This window comes from Octopus sinensis, linkage group LG1 (assembly GCF_006345805.1).
Source record: "Octopus sinensis linkage group LG1, ASM634580v1, whole genome shotgun sequence".
Classification (NCBI taxonomy): domain Eukaryota; kingdom Metazoa; phylum Mollusca; class Cephalopoda; order Octopoda; family Octopodidae; genus Octopus; species Octopus sinensis.
The window spans coordinates 177952459-177968467 of record NC_042997.1 but is presented as its reverse complement, the minus strand read 5'-3'; the positions used below and the strand labels follow the sequence as shown (position 1 = coordinate 177968467).

Below are 16009 nucleotides of genomic sequence, written 5' to 3'. Positions count from 1 at the left end.
AAATGTTTCCTGAAGTCATGGGAGCTGTGCTGTTTTCTGACTTTGTAAATATGTCCATGGGTGTTAGACTGGTGGAGTTTGAAAAGGTGCTCAGAGTTATTGTTTGTACGATGGTTGATAATTTTATGGGTGTCTGCCAAGTCAGCTGCCAGACGTCGGAGTTTCAATGTGTCCATGCCCAGGGAAGTAAGGCATTCAGGATATGGCAAATGCCTGATGGAGGGTATTCTTTTGGTTGCACGTCACTGAACAGCTTCTAGACGATTGATGTCCTGGGCAAGATAGGGGTTCCAGACTGGTGATGCAAATTCCAGGTGAGGTCTTACCATAGCTATATAAAGCCGCAGATAGATAGCCGGAGAGCGGCTCACAAAGGATTTGGTGAGTGATGCCAAGACACCCTCAGCCTTCTTGACAATTTTAGCGATGTGTTTTGTCCAATGCAAATCACTGTCGACAATAACACCCAGGTCACGTTCACATGAAGACTTTTTGAGACTAGTGTTGTGGAGGGAGTAGGTGGACGCTGGGTTTCTCCTCCCAAAATGCATGGTGGTACATTTGTCCACAGCCAGCTTGAGTTGCCAGTCCATGATCCACTGCTGCATTGTGTCCAGGTCTGCTTGCAATAGAGATCTATAGTGTACAGGATTTGACCTCTTTATTTCGAGGTACAGCTTCATGTCATCTGCATATTTCAGCACTGTGGCATTCTTTAAGTTGGCATCTATGTCATTAACATATGCAACAAATAAAAGGGGGCCAAGAACAGATCCCTGTGGTACACCAGATGTCATCTCATAGGGCGAAGAGTGCTGTCCTAGAACTGAAAATAAAGGACTTCAACCAGTTATAGAGTTCGTCTCTTACACCCAACGCAGAAAGCTTCACCATAAGTCTTTTGTGTGGCACAGAGTTAAAAGCCTTAGCAAAGTCCAGGTAAACAACATCCACCCAGGATCCGCAATCAGTGATTTGGGTAACATTCTCAAGAAACTCGATGAGTTGATTACAGCAGCTGGAGTTAGGAATAAATCCGAATTGTGATGGCTGGATGAGGCTGTGAGACTTCCAGAAGTTCCAGAGGGTTTCTCTGATACAGGATTCCATCAGTTTGGCGATGCAGCTAGTAAGACTGACGGGGCAATAGTTGACAGGCGATGTGCGGTCGCCTTTTTTGAACAGAAGGATGACACTGGCAGTTTTCCACTGTTCTGGAGTAACACCATTGTCAAGACAGAATTGGAAGAATAGAGAAAGTTGGCTTAGAAGAAAGTACCCACCGCGTTAGAGAAGTAGGTATGTAACACCATCGAGACCAGGAGAGGCATAATTGCGTTTATTCTTAAGGTGGCGTTGCAGCATTGCTGGTGTAAATTGCATAGTAGATATAGAGTCCGATGTCAGCGGTGATGAAGATGGAACATTTTGGTCTTCGACAGTAAAGATGCCGGCATAGCATCCAGCAATGATTTCTGCACATTCTTCGGGATTGCCAGTAATCTGTCCTGTGTGGGAATTGCGAAGGGGACCAACTGGAGAGTGGGGTCTCTGCTTTGAGTGCACACACTTCCAGAACACTTTGCTGTCAGGGTTAGCTGCAATGCGTTGTTCAAATTCAAGCACTGCCTTTTTTGTCACCTGCTTGAGGTGGTTGGCTGACCTATTGTGCTTTTTCCTGTTGCTCTCTGATTTGTGCAATTTGTATTCCTGTTCAGCATTACGGCGTTCTTTCCTGGCAAGTCGGACTGCTGTAGTCTCCCAAATTGCACTATTGGGTGGTTTTTTGTGCTTGCGTGGTACTGATGCTGCACATGCTGCCCATATTGAATTCAGAATGTTCTGGAGTATAGTGTCCACATCTCCAGAGGCATAAAATTCGCGCCAGTTTGGGCATTGCAGCTCAGTACTTTTCAATTGATAGAAGCAATAAAATAAGCAATTTTTTGTTATTTCTTTTTGATTTTGTTTTATTTATTTATTTTTTAAATTGTAAGGTTAGTTGGAAATAAAGTGTCACTGCTTAAGACCTTCACAGGCTGAGACAGATGTTGAGTTTAAACATCTGTATGATTTATGTCAATAGGAAAAGTAGTTAGGCAGAAATTCTAGAGGGTTCTTACTCCAGTTCAGTGTTTCTCGACCATTTTTTTACCAATGGAACCCTTTGATTCCTATTTTACTTGGATGGACCCTAATAACCATTCTATGTTTCATTCCCTTCTTGTATTCTTTTATTTGTTTCAGTCAGTTGACTGGAGCATAACCTTGAAGTGTTTTTGTCGAATAATTTAACCTCAGGACTTATTCTATCAGTCTCTTTGCCAAACCATTAAGTTACAAGGACGTAAACACACCAACCGGTTGTGAAGCAATTATGGGGCAGGGGGCAAACACAGACACACATATATACAGGGTGTCCATAAACTTATGGTGTAATGCTACAAAATTATTATACTTCCTTCCTAAGCTGCACCAATTAAAACCGATGGAGAATACAGTTTTTCAACAAGATTGTGCACCCTAACAGATAGATCGAAAGAAGTAGACCAGACCATTATTTTGACCTCCACATTTACCAAATTTGACTCTATTGAATTTCTTTTTATGGAGACATGTGAAAAGTATTGTTTATTCCACTAAGCCTTGATCTTTAGAAGACTTGAAAGCAAGGATAACTGTTGTGATTGAAGGTGGTACTGAAAATCATCTGGAAAATGTTTTCTGAGAACTACAGAATTGTATTTCTCTTTGTATTGGTAATGATGGCAAACATGTTGAAAATTAACAAGAGGAATAAAAAATTTAGGTCATTTTTCTTTCTTATCCTTGTTATGGATAAATTCTATCATGTATAGTGACAAAGATATAAGTATTTTAAATTGCACCATGACTTTATGAACAACCTGTATCATCATCATTATCATCATCATCGTTTAACGTCCGTTTTCCATGCTAGCATGGGTTGGACGGTTCAACTGGGGTCTGGGAAGTCAGACGGCTGCGCCAGGCCCCAGTCTGATCTGGCAGTGTTTCTACAGCTGGATGCCCTTCCTAACACCAACCACTCCGTGAGTGTAGTGGGTGCTTTTTACGTGCCACCTACACAGGTGCCAGACGAGGCTGGCAAACGGCCACGATCAGATGGTGCTTTTTACGTGCCACCGGCATGGAGGCTAGTCGGGGTGGCGCTGGCAACGGCCACATACGGATGGTTCTCTCATGTGCCACCGGCACTGGTATCACAGCTGCAATTTCCATTGATGTTGAACGATTTTGATTTTGATTTTTGATTTTCACTTGCCTCAACAGGTATATATAAATATATATATATATATAAGCAAAAATGCTAGTTCTAAAATCTAAGAGATCAAAGCAGTGGTTGTACTAGTAATGTTCATAGCTACTTCAACATGGCTGTCCATTCAAATGGACTTTACTGCAATTTTTTAACCCCAAGAGGACATCTCCTCTAGCTGGTTAACGATGCTCGTAATATCTCAGATGTAGCTGTGCATCATTAGCCAGCTAGAGGAGATGTCTTCTTGGGGGTTAAAAAATCGCAGTAAAATCCGTTCAAACAGACAACCATGTTGAAGTGGCTACAATCATTATATATATATATGTGTGTGTGTGTGTATATATATATAAGTATATACATATAAGTGGGATGACCCCTATGTGGACATTCATTATACTTGAAGTAGATCTGCTATGGTCTTACCACTAAGAAAGGAATGTTCTCAAAAAAATTTTCTTGAGAACATTCCTTGAGAACAGACACACATATATACAGGGTGTCCATAAACTTATGGTGTAATGCTACAAAATTATTATACTTCCTTCCTAAGCTGCACCAATTAAAACTGATGGAGAATACAGTTTTTCAACAAGATTGTGCACCCTAGCAGATAGATCGAAAGAAGTAGACCAGACCATTATTTTGACCTCCACATTTACCAAATTTGACTCTATTATTGGATTTCTTTTTATGGGGACATTAATTGCTCATAAATTTTAACAAGAAAATCTTATATGGACCCCTGAGGGTCATATGGACTTTGGTTGGAATCTATTGCTTTAGTTAGTGTTGGGTAACCTGAAGAGCAAGAAACATTAAGAATAACAAGAAGTGCCTCATGCCAAGTATTGAGGCAAGTATGCATATAGCTATGTAGTTCTGTAACTTATTGACATAACTAAATTCTTTGTGTGAACTTCATTGCAAGAATTAATTAGGAAGTTATGATCTTATTTTGTGTGCATTTACAGTGCAGACTCCGCATTGTGTACTTCACATACAGATGCATATCATCATCGGAAACAGCACGTAAGAAAATATTGGGGAAAAAGGCAAGATTTTTTTAACATATATATATACAGGGTGTCCCAAAAAAAATGTATGCATACTTTAACTGGTTTTGCACTTCAACTGCATTTTCACACTTCCAGTATCATTTTAGAATGAATTTTCTTTGTTCAAAGCTTAATCTGACTGCCATCATTAAATCCTATAGGTTTCATCTGGAAAGAAAAAATATTAAATGAGTTATCAGCTGCTAAAGTGTGTATATATTTTTTTGGGACACCCTGTATTAACACTTTCATTATTGCTTTCCATATAAACCTGTTGTTGTTCTTTTTCTTCTCATTCCTGTTTTCCATTCTTTTTCCCCCCTCTCATTCTATTCCTGCTCTATGTTTATCTCTGTGTGTGTGTGTGTGTGTGTGCATCTGATTCTTTGTTTGCGTGACTAAGTGTATTAGGCTCAAGATCATAAGGTTGTGAGTTCAATACCTGACAGCACGTTGTGTTCTTAAGCAAGATTCTTTGTCATGTTGCTCAAGTCCACTCCAGCCAGCAAAATTGGGTAGTACCTGTGTTTCAAAGAGCCACCCTTTTCCATGCTGAATCTCCCTGAGAACTACATGAAGGGTGTGCATGTTTATGGAGTGTTCAGCCACTTTCACATTAATTTCATGAGCAGACTGTTCTGTTATAATAATAATAATAATGAAATTATTGTATACAGTGCTCAGGTGCACCACAACTTGTCAGTAAGTGTGTATAAAGTATATGCAGTAATGTACAAATGTCTGGAAAGTGAACAGTGTATGAGTCAGATACATGTTTGCATGTGTATAGAGTGGAGAAAATCAGGTGTAGTGTTGGCGAATCTCAGGAAGCATGGAATTTTTGAAGGATGCAATGCTCCGACAACTAACAAGTGATGCCGGCAGCTTGTTCCATGCTTCAGCAACTCTTAGCATGAAAAAATGTTTCGAAAGTCATGGGAGCTGTTTTGTTTTCTGACTTTGTAAACATGTCCACGGGTGTTCGACAGGTGGAGTTTGAAAAAGGTGCTCAGAGTTATTGTTTGTAAGATAGTTAATAATTTTATGGGTGTCCGCCAAGTCAGCTGCCAGACGTCGGAGTTTCAATGTGTCCATGCCCAGGGAAGTAAGGCGTTCAGAATATGGCAGATGCCATATTCTGATGCCAGTTGATCGGTTCAACTGGAACCTCTATCATTGTTAACCAATGGAGGGCCAGTTTTAAAAGAAGACATTGACTTCTGTACCTGCTAATATCATAAATGTTATTTCTCATTTGTATTTTATTTGCCATATTTAAATATCATCCAATATCACTTTTGCTTTTCATTCTTTCCAAGCAAAGAAAACAGCAGTCAAATACTAGGGTTTTGTTTTCATTGGATTGCTGCTTGCATCCTAAAAATGCTTTAAAAATGTCAGCCTTGTACCAATATTTGAAGTCATATTGTTGTTTAGCCTGAGTCAACCCTGACTGAGCAAACCTATTATCAAAAGCATCCAGCTTTTTATATTGTCCAATATGTCTTTTGCTTTTTTTAAAACTGACAGTAGGGTGTGATTCAAAGGAGATTTGGCTGCTATTTTTAGCAGGTCATCGATGGCTTGTGGTAGCACTAGTTTTCATTTATTAACTTCAGATCAGCCCTGTTCAAGCTGAACTATGATGAAAGACGTTCCAACTATGACCATCATATATTTCTTGTATATACAGAACTACACTGCCTAAAGTGTTTTTCCTTTTTTCATTTTTTTTAAAGAGACTGTAAAGTGCAATTTGTGGGAGATTTGGCTGTTGTTTCTAGCAGGCCAAGCAACCATGTAACAGCTTTTGGCTTAAGTCCTTATTTCTTTTCATTCTTTAAGCATTCAGATTACTCAGTCAATTGTAATGTTTATTGATTGATTTCCATTGTTTTGAATTAATTATACATTAACTTGTAACTTTGAGATTTTGATAATGTGATTGTATATTTTTAGAACGACATTGTATGGTAGGTGTGAGAGGCTGAATCTGGTCAGTTTGAACATAAAACAGGTAGAATATTTGGGCTTGATATGGTCAGTTTAAATGTTAAAAGGTAAAATAAGAACCTGTGGAGGTGTGTGGCTTAGTGTTTAGGGTGTTGGACTCATGATCGTAAGATTGTGGTTTCATTTCCTGGACCAGGCATTGCATTGTATTCTTGAGCAAAACACTTCATTTCATATTGCTCCAGTCCACTGAGCTGGCAAAAGTGAGTAATCCTATGATGGACTGGCGTCCTATCCAGGTGGGGAATTTATACGTCATAGAAACCGGCCCTTACAAGTCAGCATGACTCAAGAAGGTAACCTTTAAATAAGGACCTGACATAGCGAACTGACAGAGTCAATAAAATAATGGACAAGATGCTTTGCTGTATTGCATCCCTTTACATTCTGAGTTCAAATCCTGTTGAGGTTGACTTTGTTTTCCAAGAGAAGGAAGGGGATGAGAGGGATAAATAAAGCAGCTACCAAGTGCAGAGCATTAGGGGAGAGCAATCTTTTGGTGCTCATGAACACAAGATAGTATGCCAAAAATGTGCTCCCCCACCCTCCACCCATCGTTCCTACCTGTGTTCCCACCACCTCCACCCATTATTCCTACCCATGTTAAACCATGTTCCCAAATGCCCCCTCCACAAGGGATACATAGATTCATAGATCTCTAGAGTTCTGGTGCTGTTGTTGTTGTTGTTAAGCAACAAGACGGGTAAGGGTGATTAGGTGATGGTCTAGGGCTTAGGGGCAGGAGACCCCAGACCTTGGAAAAAAAAAAACTTTGGTCGTCTTGTTGTAGTTGAGGGCTCTTCGTTGATGCCCGACACCACTGGGAGGTGGCCCTCGAAGTCGCTGGAAATGGAGATCTCCAGCTCCAAATTCTTGAATGGCTGGTGTTGCAGCACCCATATGATGGCAATTAGAGGATTAGCAGATCAATATAATGAAATGTACCCTCCAAAAAAATGTGTTTAACCTTTCAGCATTTGTACCTGTCATATCCAGCCAAAATTTTCTACATATTTTATGTTCAATTTGGCTGGCTCTGGCCTCTCACACCTACCTGACAATGTCATTCTTAAAATAAGCAATCACATCATCAAAATCTCAAAGCTACAAGATAATGCATTGATTAATTTAAAATAATGTGAATAAATAAGTATTACATTTAACTGAGTAATCTAAATGCTAAAAGGTTAAGTGAGACGGTGTTACTAGGTTGAGGAAAAAGTTTGTGCACTGTGTTAAAATAATGATTTTTTTTTATGCAAGAATTTATTTAAAAACAACAACAACTATTCTTCAAAATAAAGACCATCATTTTCCACGACCTTCTGCCAATGATCTGCAGGCTTTTGGATTTGGTCAAAGTACCAATCCTTTAGCTTTGAATCAAAAAGTTCTTGCCAAGCTTCTTCAACTTCATCAAATGACTTCAATTGATAACCTTTCATAAAGTGCTGCACTGATCGGAAGAGACTGTAGTCAGATGGAGCAACATCTTGACTATTGGCTGGATGCAGCAGAACTTCAACATCATCCAATTCTTCAATCTTGTTGCTGGTCTTTCTGACAGTATGTGGCTTTCCATTGTCTTATTGAAACAAAGCGCGTTTTCGATGAACAAGTCTTGGGTATACACGCACACAGTGAGTCACCATTGGACATGACACGAACTGAATGAACACACACACCACAAAAAAATATAAAAAAAGCTTTATTTTAACACAGTGCACAAATTTTTTCCTCAACCTAATATTTCACATAAAAATGATATTGTGAATTGCAATTTAACTTAACTTTGCTTTTATATTAATAATAATAATAATAATAATAATAATAATAATAATAATAATAATAATTGTGTACAGTGCTCAGGTGCACTACAACTCATCTAAAGTGTATATATAATCAGGTGTAGTTTCGGCGGATTTCGGAAAGCATGAGGGCCTTAAAGGATGCAGTGTCATGGCAGTCAACAACTGACGCTGGCAGTCAACAACTGACGCAGGCAGTTTATTCCATGCTTCAGCAACTCTGAGCGTGAAAAAATGTTTTTGAAAGTCATGGGAGCTGTGTTGTTTTCTGACTTTGTAGGCATGTCCACGTGTGTTAGACACATGGAGATCAAAAAGGTGTTCACTGTTGTTGTTGGTGAGGTGGTTGATAACTTTGTGGGTGTTTACCAAGTCCGTCGCCAGATGCCGGAGCTTCAGTGAATCTATGCCCAGGGAAACAAGGCGCTCAGCAAAAGCCATGAGAGCTACTGCCTGGTACTGCATCAGGGCATTTATTATTATTATTATTATTGATTGTATTATTATTTACATTAAAAGCTTGATTTTAACACAGCACACAAACTTTTTTCTCAACCTAATATTTCACATAAAAATGATATTGTGAACTGTAATTTAACTTAACTTTGCTTTTATATTCTAGAAACACTGTTTTGAATTCTAACATCATACAGTAAGTACACTATTGTAACTGTTGTTGTTACTTTCTGTATATACAGAACTACATTGTTTAATGCAGTGGTTCCCAATGGAGGCAGTGACTTTCCAGATGAGTGTTGAAGAAAAGTGGGGGATAATGGGGGTAGCTAAACGGGGTCAATGGATGCACCCCACCCCAATAATTATTTCTTTACTACCCACAAGGGGCTAAACACAGAGAAGACAAACAAGGACAGACAAACGAATTAAGTCAATTATATCAACCCCAGTGCGTAACTGGTACTTATTTAATTGACCCCGAAAGGGATGAAAGGCAAAATCGACCTCGGCGGAATTTGAACTCAGAATGTAGCGGCAGACGAAATACCGCTAAGCATTTCACCCAGCGTGCTAACGATTCTGCCAGCTCGCCACTTTCCCGTCCAACAAAAAAATGGTTTAATTAGGGTAAGTTTTATTTGTGAAATACAGTTGTTGTGCATTTGTTGCAGAAAGTCATCCACATTTGTAGTGGTGAGTGGGGGATGGCACTAGGAATGTGGCATGGAAGCTAAGGGGGCAGCAACCTGAAAAATTTTGGGAACCACTGGTCTAATGTGTTCTTCCATTTTTAAAAGGTATAATCTGTGGAAGAGTTGGCTGTTATTTCTAGCTGGCCAAGCAACCATGTTGTTGTTGTTGCTGCTACCAGTCTTGTTACTGAGGAACCTCAGCCAAAACAAGTCTTTGTTCAAGAGTGTTCCAGCCATGACTGTCCCATCTTTTATTCCACAATAGTGTGTCCAAGGCCACATTTTTGCAACTTTACAAAATAAATTAAAGAAAAAAAAGCAAATAAACATTACAGGTGCATTTCCGCGTGGTTAGAGCGATAGACACATGATCATAAGTTCAATTCCTTGACCAGGTGGCATGATGTGTTTTTCAGAGTGAAGCACTTCATTTCGCTTTGCTCCAGTTATAAATGAGTGCTGAGTTCTGATACTCATTTCCAGCCTTCTCTTCTGCTCCAGTTATCACATCCTTGATTTTTCACTTGGACAAAATTGGGAGGGCTGGGAGAGTGTCTGTCTTCTCACAACTATATCCTTTTCTACTGTAGACGCAAGGCCCAAAATGTTTGGGGAGGGGGCCAGTCAATTAGATCGACCCCAGTAGCAACTGGTATTTAATTTATCGACCCTGAAAGGATGAAATGCAAAGTCGACCTTGGTGGAATTTGAACTCAGAATGTAAAGACAGACAAAATACCACTAAGCATTTTACCCAGCGTGCTAACATTTCTTATTTCTTTATTGCCCACAAGAGAATAAACATAGAGGGAACAAACAAGGACAGATAAAGCGGTTAAGTCGATTATATCAACCCCAGTGCGTAACTGGTACTTAATCTATCGACTCCGAAAGGATGAAAAGCAAAGTCGACCTCGGAGGAATTTGAACTCAAAACGTAACGGCAGATGAAATACCTATTTCTTTACTACCCACAAGGGGCTAAACACAGAGGGGACAAACAAGGACAGACACACGGATTAAGTCAATTACATTGACCCCAGTGCATAACTGGTACTTAATTTATTGACCCCAAAAGGATGAAAGGCAAAGTCGACCTCGGCGGAATTTGAACTCAGAACGTAACGGCAGTCGAAATACGGCTACGCATTTCGCCCGGCGTGCTAACGTTTCTGCCAGCTCACTGCCTTCTTCCCACAACTATATTGAAAGCTAAAACAATAAGCTAAAGTATGGTACATGCTGCCAAGTTGTACTCAATTGTGAGTGACAGCTCATGCCTCACCACAGAGAAAAGATCCTCCTTACCATTGGTGGCGTTAGTGGTAATGGTGTTAGTGGTGGTGGCGACGGCGGCGGCGGTGATGTTGGTGGTGTTGACGATGATGGGGATGGTAGTGGTAGTGATAGTTGTGGTGGTGGTGGTTGTGGTAACGGTGACAGTGTTAGTGGTGATAGTGGTAGTGTTGCTGGCGATGGTGGTTGTGGTGATGGTTCAGCAACATTTTTTTCACTATCTCTTCAGCATGGTTGTTACTGTTGATGTTGTTATTGCTGCTGCTACTACTGCTGTTGTTGTTGTTGTTAAGCAACAAGACGGGTTAGGGTGATTAGGTGATGGTCTAGGGCTTAGGGGCGGGAGACCCCAGACCTTGGAAAAAAACCCAAAAAACTTTGGTCGTCTTGTTGTAGTCGAGGGCTCTTTGTTGACGCCCGACACCACTGGGAGGTGGCCCTCGAAGTCGCTGGAAATGGAGATCTCCAGGTCCAAATTCTTGAACGACTGCTACTGCTGCTGTTGTTGTTGTTGTTGCTATTGTTGATATTGTTGCTACCAATAATGTTGAAATTTTCACATTATGATAAACAATTTCAATGTAAAGGTCCCTCACTTTTTTTTACTACAGACATGAAATTTGGCTGGAAGGAACCGATGGCCGATTCTACAAAGGAAGTGATGATTATTCGATAACCATAAATCCCAGAATTTATAGAAAGAAAGTCAGTAGAATTTTATTTTCTCCTTAAGTTATCTAAGATATTAGTAAAATGTTGAACTCTAATTTGTGTGTGTGTGTGTGCGAGTGAGAGTGTGAGTGCACGTGCATGCATGTGTGTGTGTGCGTGTGCATGTCTGTGTATGTGCATGTGTGTGAGGAGAATAACAAGAAGCATGAGCAGGAGGAGAAAGAGAATGTTGAGAGGGAGAAGAGAAAGAGAGAAGGAAGGGGATGAGAGGGAGAAGTGAAAGAGAGGAGGAAGAGGAAGAGAGAAGGAAGGGGATGAGAGGGAGAAGTGAAAGAGAGCAGGAAGAGAAAGAGAGAAGGAAGGGGATAAGAGGGAGAAGTGAAAGAGAGGAGGAAGAGGAAAAGAGAAGGAAGGGGATGAGAGGAGAAGTGAAAGAGAGCAGGAGAGAAAGAGAGAAGGAAGGGGATAAGAGGGAGAAGTGAAAGAGAGGAGGAAGAGGAAGAGAGAAGGAAGGGGATGAGAGGGAGAAGTGAAAGAGAGGAGGAAGAGGAAGAGAGAAGGAAGGGGATCAGAGAGAGAAGTGAAAGAGAGGAGGAAGGGGATGAGAGGAAGAAGTGAAAGAGAGGAGGAAGAGGAAGAGAGAAGGAAGGGGATCAGAGAGAGAAGTGAAAGAGAGGAGAAAGAGAGAAGGAAGGAGACGAGATAGAGAAAAGGAGAAGAGAAGGACGAGGAAGAGGAAAAGAGAAGAATGTGGAAGAGAGAAGGAAGAAGATGAGAGAAGTAAGAGGAAGCAGGGAGAAGGAAGGATGTGAAGCGAGAGGAGGACTATGAGGGAGGAAAAGGGGTTGTGAGAGGTAAGGAGGAGGGACCTTGTGGGTGAAAGAGCAGGAGGGCACGAAGATGAAGGAAAGGGGGGTCCATGTGGGGTAAAGAGGAGGGGGCCTTGTGAAGGAGGGAGGAGGGGCAATGAGGGGGAAGGAGGATGGAGAAGTGGGAAGAAGTAGGACAAAGACAAAGGATGAGGAGGGAAAAACTGATTAAGTCAATGCCTCAGTACTTCACTGTTACTTATAGAATTGGTCCTGGAAAAAAGAATGAAAATCAAAGACAATTCCAACAAAATTCAAACTCAGTAATTAAAAGAATGCAACTACCGTAAATCCTTGAGTATAATCCTCATTTTTTCCCCAAAATTTAAAGGTCAAAATCCATAGTGCATACTACATACGAGGTTAAAAATGAAAAATATTTTCTAAGCAATGGCCGAGTCTCTATTTGCTGACTGGCAATGTTTATTCAGACACATTTTGTGATGTTGGGCGCGAAAATACCTTAAGCTAAGCCTGAAAGCAATGAAGTCATAAAAGAATTATCATCCATAACTTGCAGTAAGCAACATTTATTAAAATAAAAGTATTCAGAACACAGAATAACATGTAACAAAAACAATTTGCAAACATATTTACATTCCCATATAACAGTTAAGAACATCACCATTATTGTATTATGCATGTGCGGAAGTGTTTGTTTGACTAGGTGCTGCTGGCTTAATTATGCATGACTCAAGTTAGAGAAGGAGTGCGTATTATACACAAGGTTTAGGATTTTCAGAAGTATAGCCCCCTAAAAATCCCCTGTGTATTATATTCAAGGGTGGACTATACTCGAGGATTTACTGTAAGGTAAATACTGTAAGGTATTTGGTCTTCTGTTCTACAGATTCTTCAGATACACTGCCATTAATTTCAGTTAAATCGTTGATTAAAAGGAAGCCAATTACACTGTAAATCAGTAATGAGTAAACTGCAGCTTGTGGGACTTTGTAATGCCATGCCCAATGAAAAATTACCATGAATTTTTTTCATTAGCGTGGCCCACCTGATGATGAGCTAAGTCTCATGCAACACTCTTCACAAAAATGGTTGGGCAAAACCCCTCATAACTTTTACTATCTGGGGGGAATTTTCAGAAAAGTTTTGTGAATTTGTGTTATACACATGGGAATTCATACAATTATGCAGAAAAAACAATAAAATAAAAATAAATGTGTGTGTATGATTCAAGGGCAATTTAGCTGATATGTATTGATGTTTTTTCAATATTTTTCTCCCCATAAACACATTTAATGGAATGATGATGCACCCAAGGGTGGTCTATTGCTAGGATTTAAGTAAAAAATTTGAACTGTCCATATTTTAAACTCTGATTTTGAAAAAATTGAGAAAGAGTGGAATTTTTAGGATTTATGGTGGCAGGGAATGGTTTAAGTTTTTTTTTATTCCAAACATTTCATTTTTGTACTTCACTCTTTACCCTTTTTATTTTCCCATAAGATGAGGGTCTCCAAACTTCGCTAATACTTTTTCTCTGTTGATTTTTTTAAAATGTTTCTTTTAATGTTTTTAGCAATATTAGTAATAGAAATGGAAAGGTCTCAGTCTTTTTTTTATATTTATTTCTTTATTACCCACAAGGGGCTAAACATAGAGGGGATAAACAAGGACAGACAAAGGGATTAAGTCGATTATATTGACCCCAGTGCATAACTGGTACTTAATTTATCGACCCCGAAAGGATGAAAGGCAAAGTCAACCTCGGCGGAATTTGAACTCAGAATGTAGCAGACAAAATACCTATTTCTTTATTACCCACAAGGGGCTAAACACAGAGAGGACAAACAAAGACAGACAAAGGGATTAAGTCGATTATATCGAGCCCAGTGCGTAACTGGTATTTAATTTATCGATCCTGAAAGGATGAAAGGCAAAGTCGGACTCAGTGGAATTTGAACTCAGAACGTAACGGCAGACAAAATACGGCTACGCATTTTGCCCAGCATGCTAACAATTCTGCCTGCTCGCCGCCTTCTTTTTTTTTTCATATTTATGGCTCATACTATGACTTGTGAACGCACATGGCTCAGTGGGTAGAGCATTGGGCACACAATCAGGAGTTAGTGAGTTTAATTCCCAGACTGGGCTGTGTGTCGTGGTCTTGAGCAAGACACTTTATTTCACATTGCTCCAGTTCACTCAACTGTAGAAATGAGTTGCAATGTCACTGGTGCTTTTCCTTTGGATAACATCGGTGGCATGGAGAGAGGAGGCTGGTATGCATGGACAACTGTTGGTCTTCGATAAACAATTTTGCCAAAATTGTGCTTCAGAGGGGAACTTTCTAGGTGCAATCCCATGGTCATTCATGTGTGAAGGGGGTCTTTACTCTTTATACTACGACTATGAGCAATGACACAACTACTACTGCTGCAGCAGCTGATGATGGTGGTGGCAGCAACAAAATGGGTAAAGGTGATTAGGTGATGGTCTATGGCTTAGGGGCAGGAGACCCCCAGACCTTGGGAAAAAAAAAAAAAAAATACTTTGGTCGTCTTGTTGTAGTCGAGGGCTCTTCGTTGACGCCCGACACCACTGGGAGGTGGCCCTCGAAGTCGCTGGAAATGGAGATCTCCAGGTCCAAATTCTTGAACGGCTGCTGCTGCAGCTGATGGTGGTGGTGGCAGCAACAGTGGTGATGGTTGTGGCAGCAGTGGCAATGGAAGTCTGATAGTTGTGGCTTGACTCTAGGTCACCTATTTTACCTCAGTTTAAGGTGGCGTGGTGTGGTTTAAGAAAGATTTTACTACTATTTCATGTAGGGATCATGTCGAAGCTTTCCATTTGCCTTTTTACTTTCTTTCTTTTCTATTTTTTCTTTGTTACACTGTTGTCATCATATCTTTATATATTTTTATTTCAGGAACCTAGTCCTCAACGGAAAGAGAAAGTAGCGTTTGTTAAAACACCAGAGATTAATGAAAGTAATGTATCATCCAGCACTGTTAGCAAAACGGTTCATATAGAAAAAAGTTCAAGTTCAACTCAACAAATCAAAGATGGTTTGTGTTTATATGACAACCTTCAAGTTCCTTCTCCTACAAAAAAATCACAGTCTTTGACTACTGTGGCTGAATTCAATGATAATACTGAAGAAAAACCAGGGAAGGCAACTATTTATGCTTCTGCTTCACGAATCGAGAGTGTTCAGATGTTAGCCTCAGATAGCTTTAAGGATTTTGTTCCTGTCAAAAAAGCGGATGGAGTAGGGGAAAATTGAGGACCAATTCTTTTATGGTTTCAGAACATAGTTGGCATCATAATGTCAATAATTGTACTCCTCAATGAAACTAAAATTAAATATAATGATGATGTCAGAGAAATTAATAAAATTTAACATTAAGAAATTGCAAAGTTATTCTTTAACTTTAATATTTAAATTGAGAAAACAAACTCATATGTTATCTCCCTTTTAACGTTCACTTTTACATGTCAAACCATTCAATCCATGTCAGCATGGATAGCAAATATTACATGATGATGATATACACATACAGACACACACACACACACACACAGAACAATGACAGAAGTCTGGTGCAGGCTTCTGCCCTATTGGCTCTAATTAAACCATCCCACCTATGCCAGCATGGAAGGCAGACATTAAACGATGTTGTTGAAGATGATGATGATGATAATGATATATATATATATCGTGATCACGTGACCGACCAGGCTATCAGATGTTGTTACACATCGCTGGTCACAATGCGTTCGCATTGTTTTAGCCTTCGAATGACGCCCCCCAGCAGGCCAACAGAAGAAAGAGTGGGAGAAAGAGTGGTGAAAGAGTACAGCTGGGATCACCACCCCCTGCCGG

The 16009-nt window shown here is 40.0% G+C and overlaps 1 protein-coding gene across 1 annotated transcript in view; it reads left to right on the top strand.

The window, feature by feature from the left end:
* The window catches only part of LOC118765352, a 47105-nt gene extending 31567 nt beyond the window's left edge, over positions 1–15538 (top strand). The window contains exons 9-12 of the mRNA XM_036507249.1: positions 4273–4353; positions 8800–8829; positions 11236–11329; positions 15053–15538. Coding sequence (XP_036363142.1) covers positions 4273–4353; positions 8800–8829; positions 11236–11329; positions 15053–15409 — 562 coding nt within the window. The 3' untranslated portion in view covers positions 15410–15538. The remainder of the gene's footprint in view (positions 1–4272; positions 4354–8799; positions 8830–11235; positions 11330–15052) is intronic.
* The last annotated feature ends 471 nt before the right edge of the window (positions 15539–16009 follow it).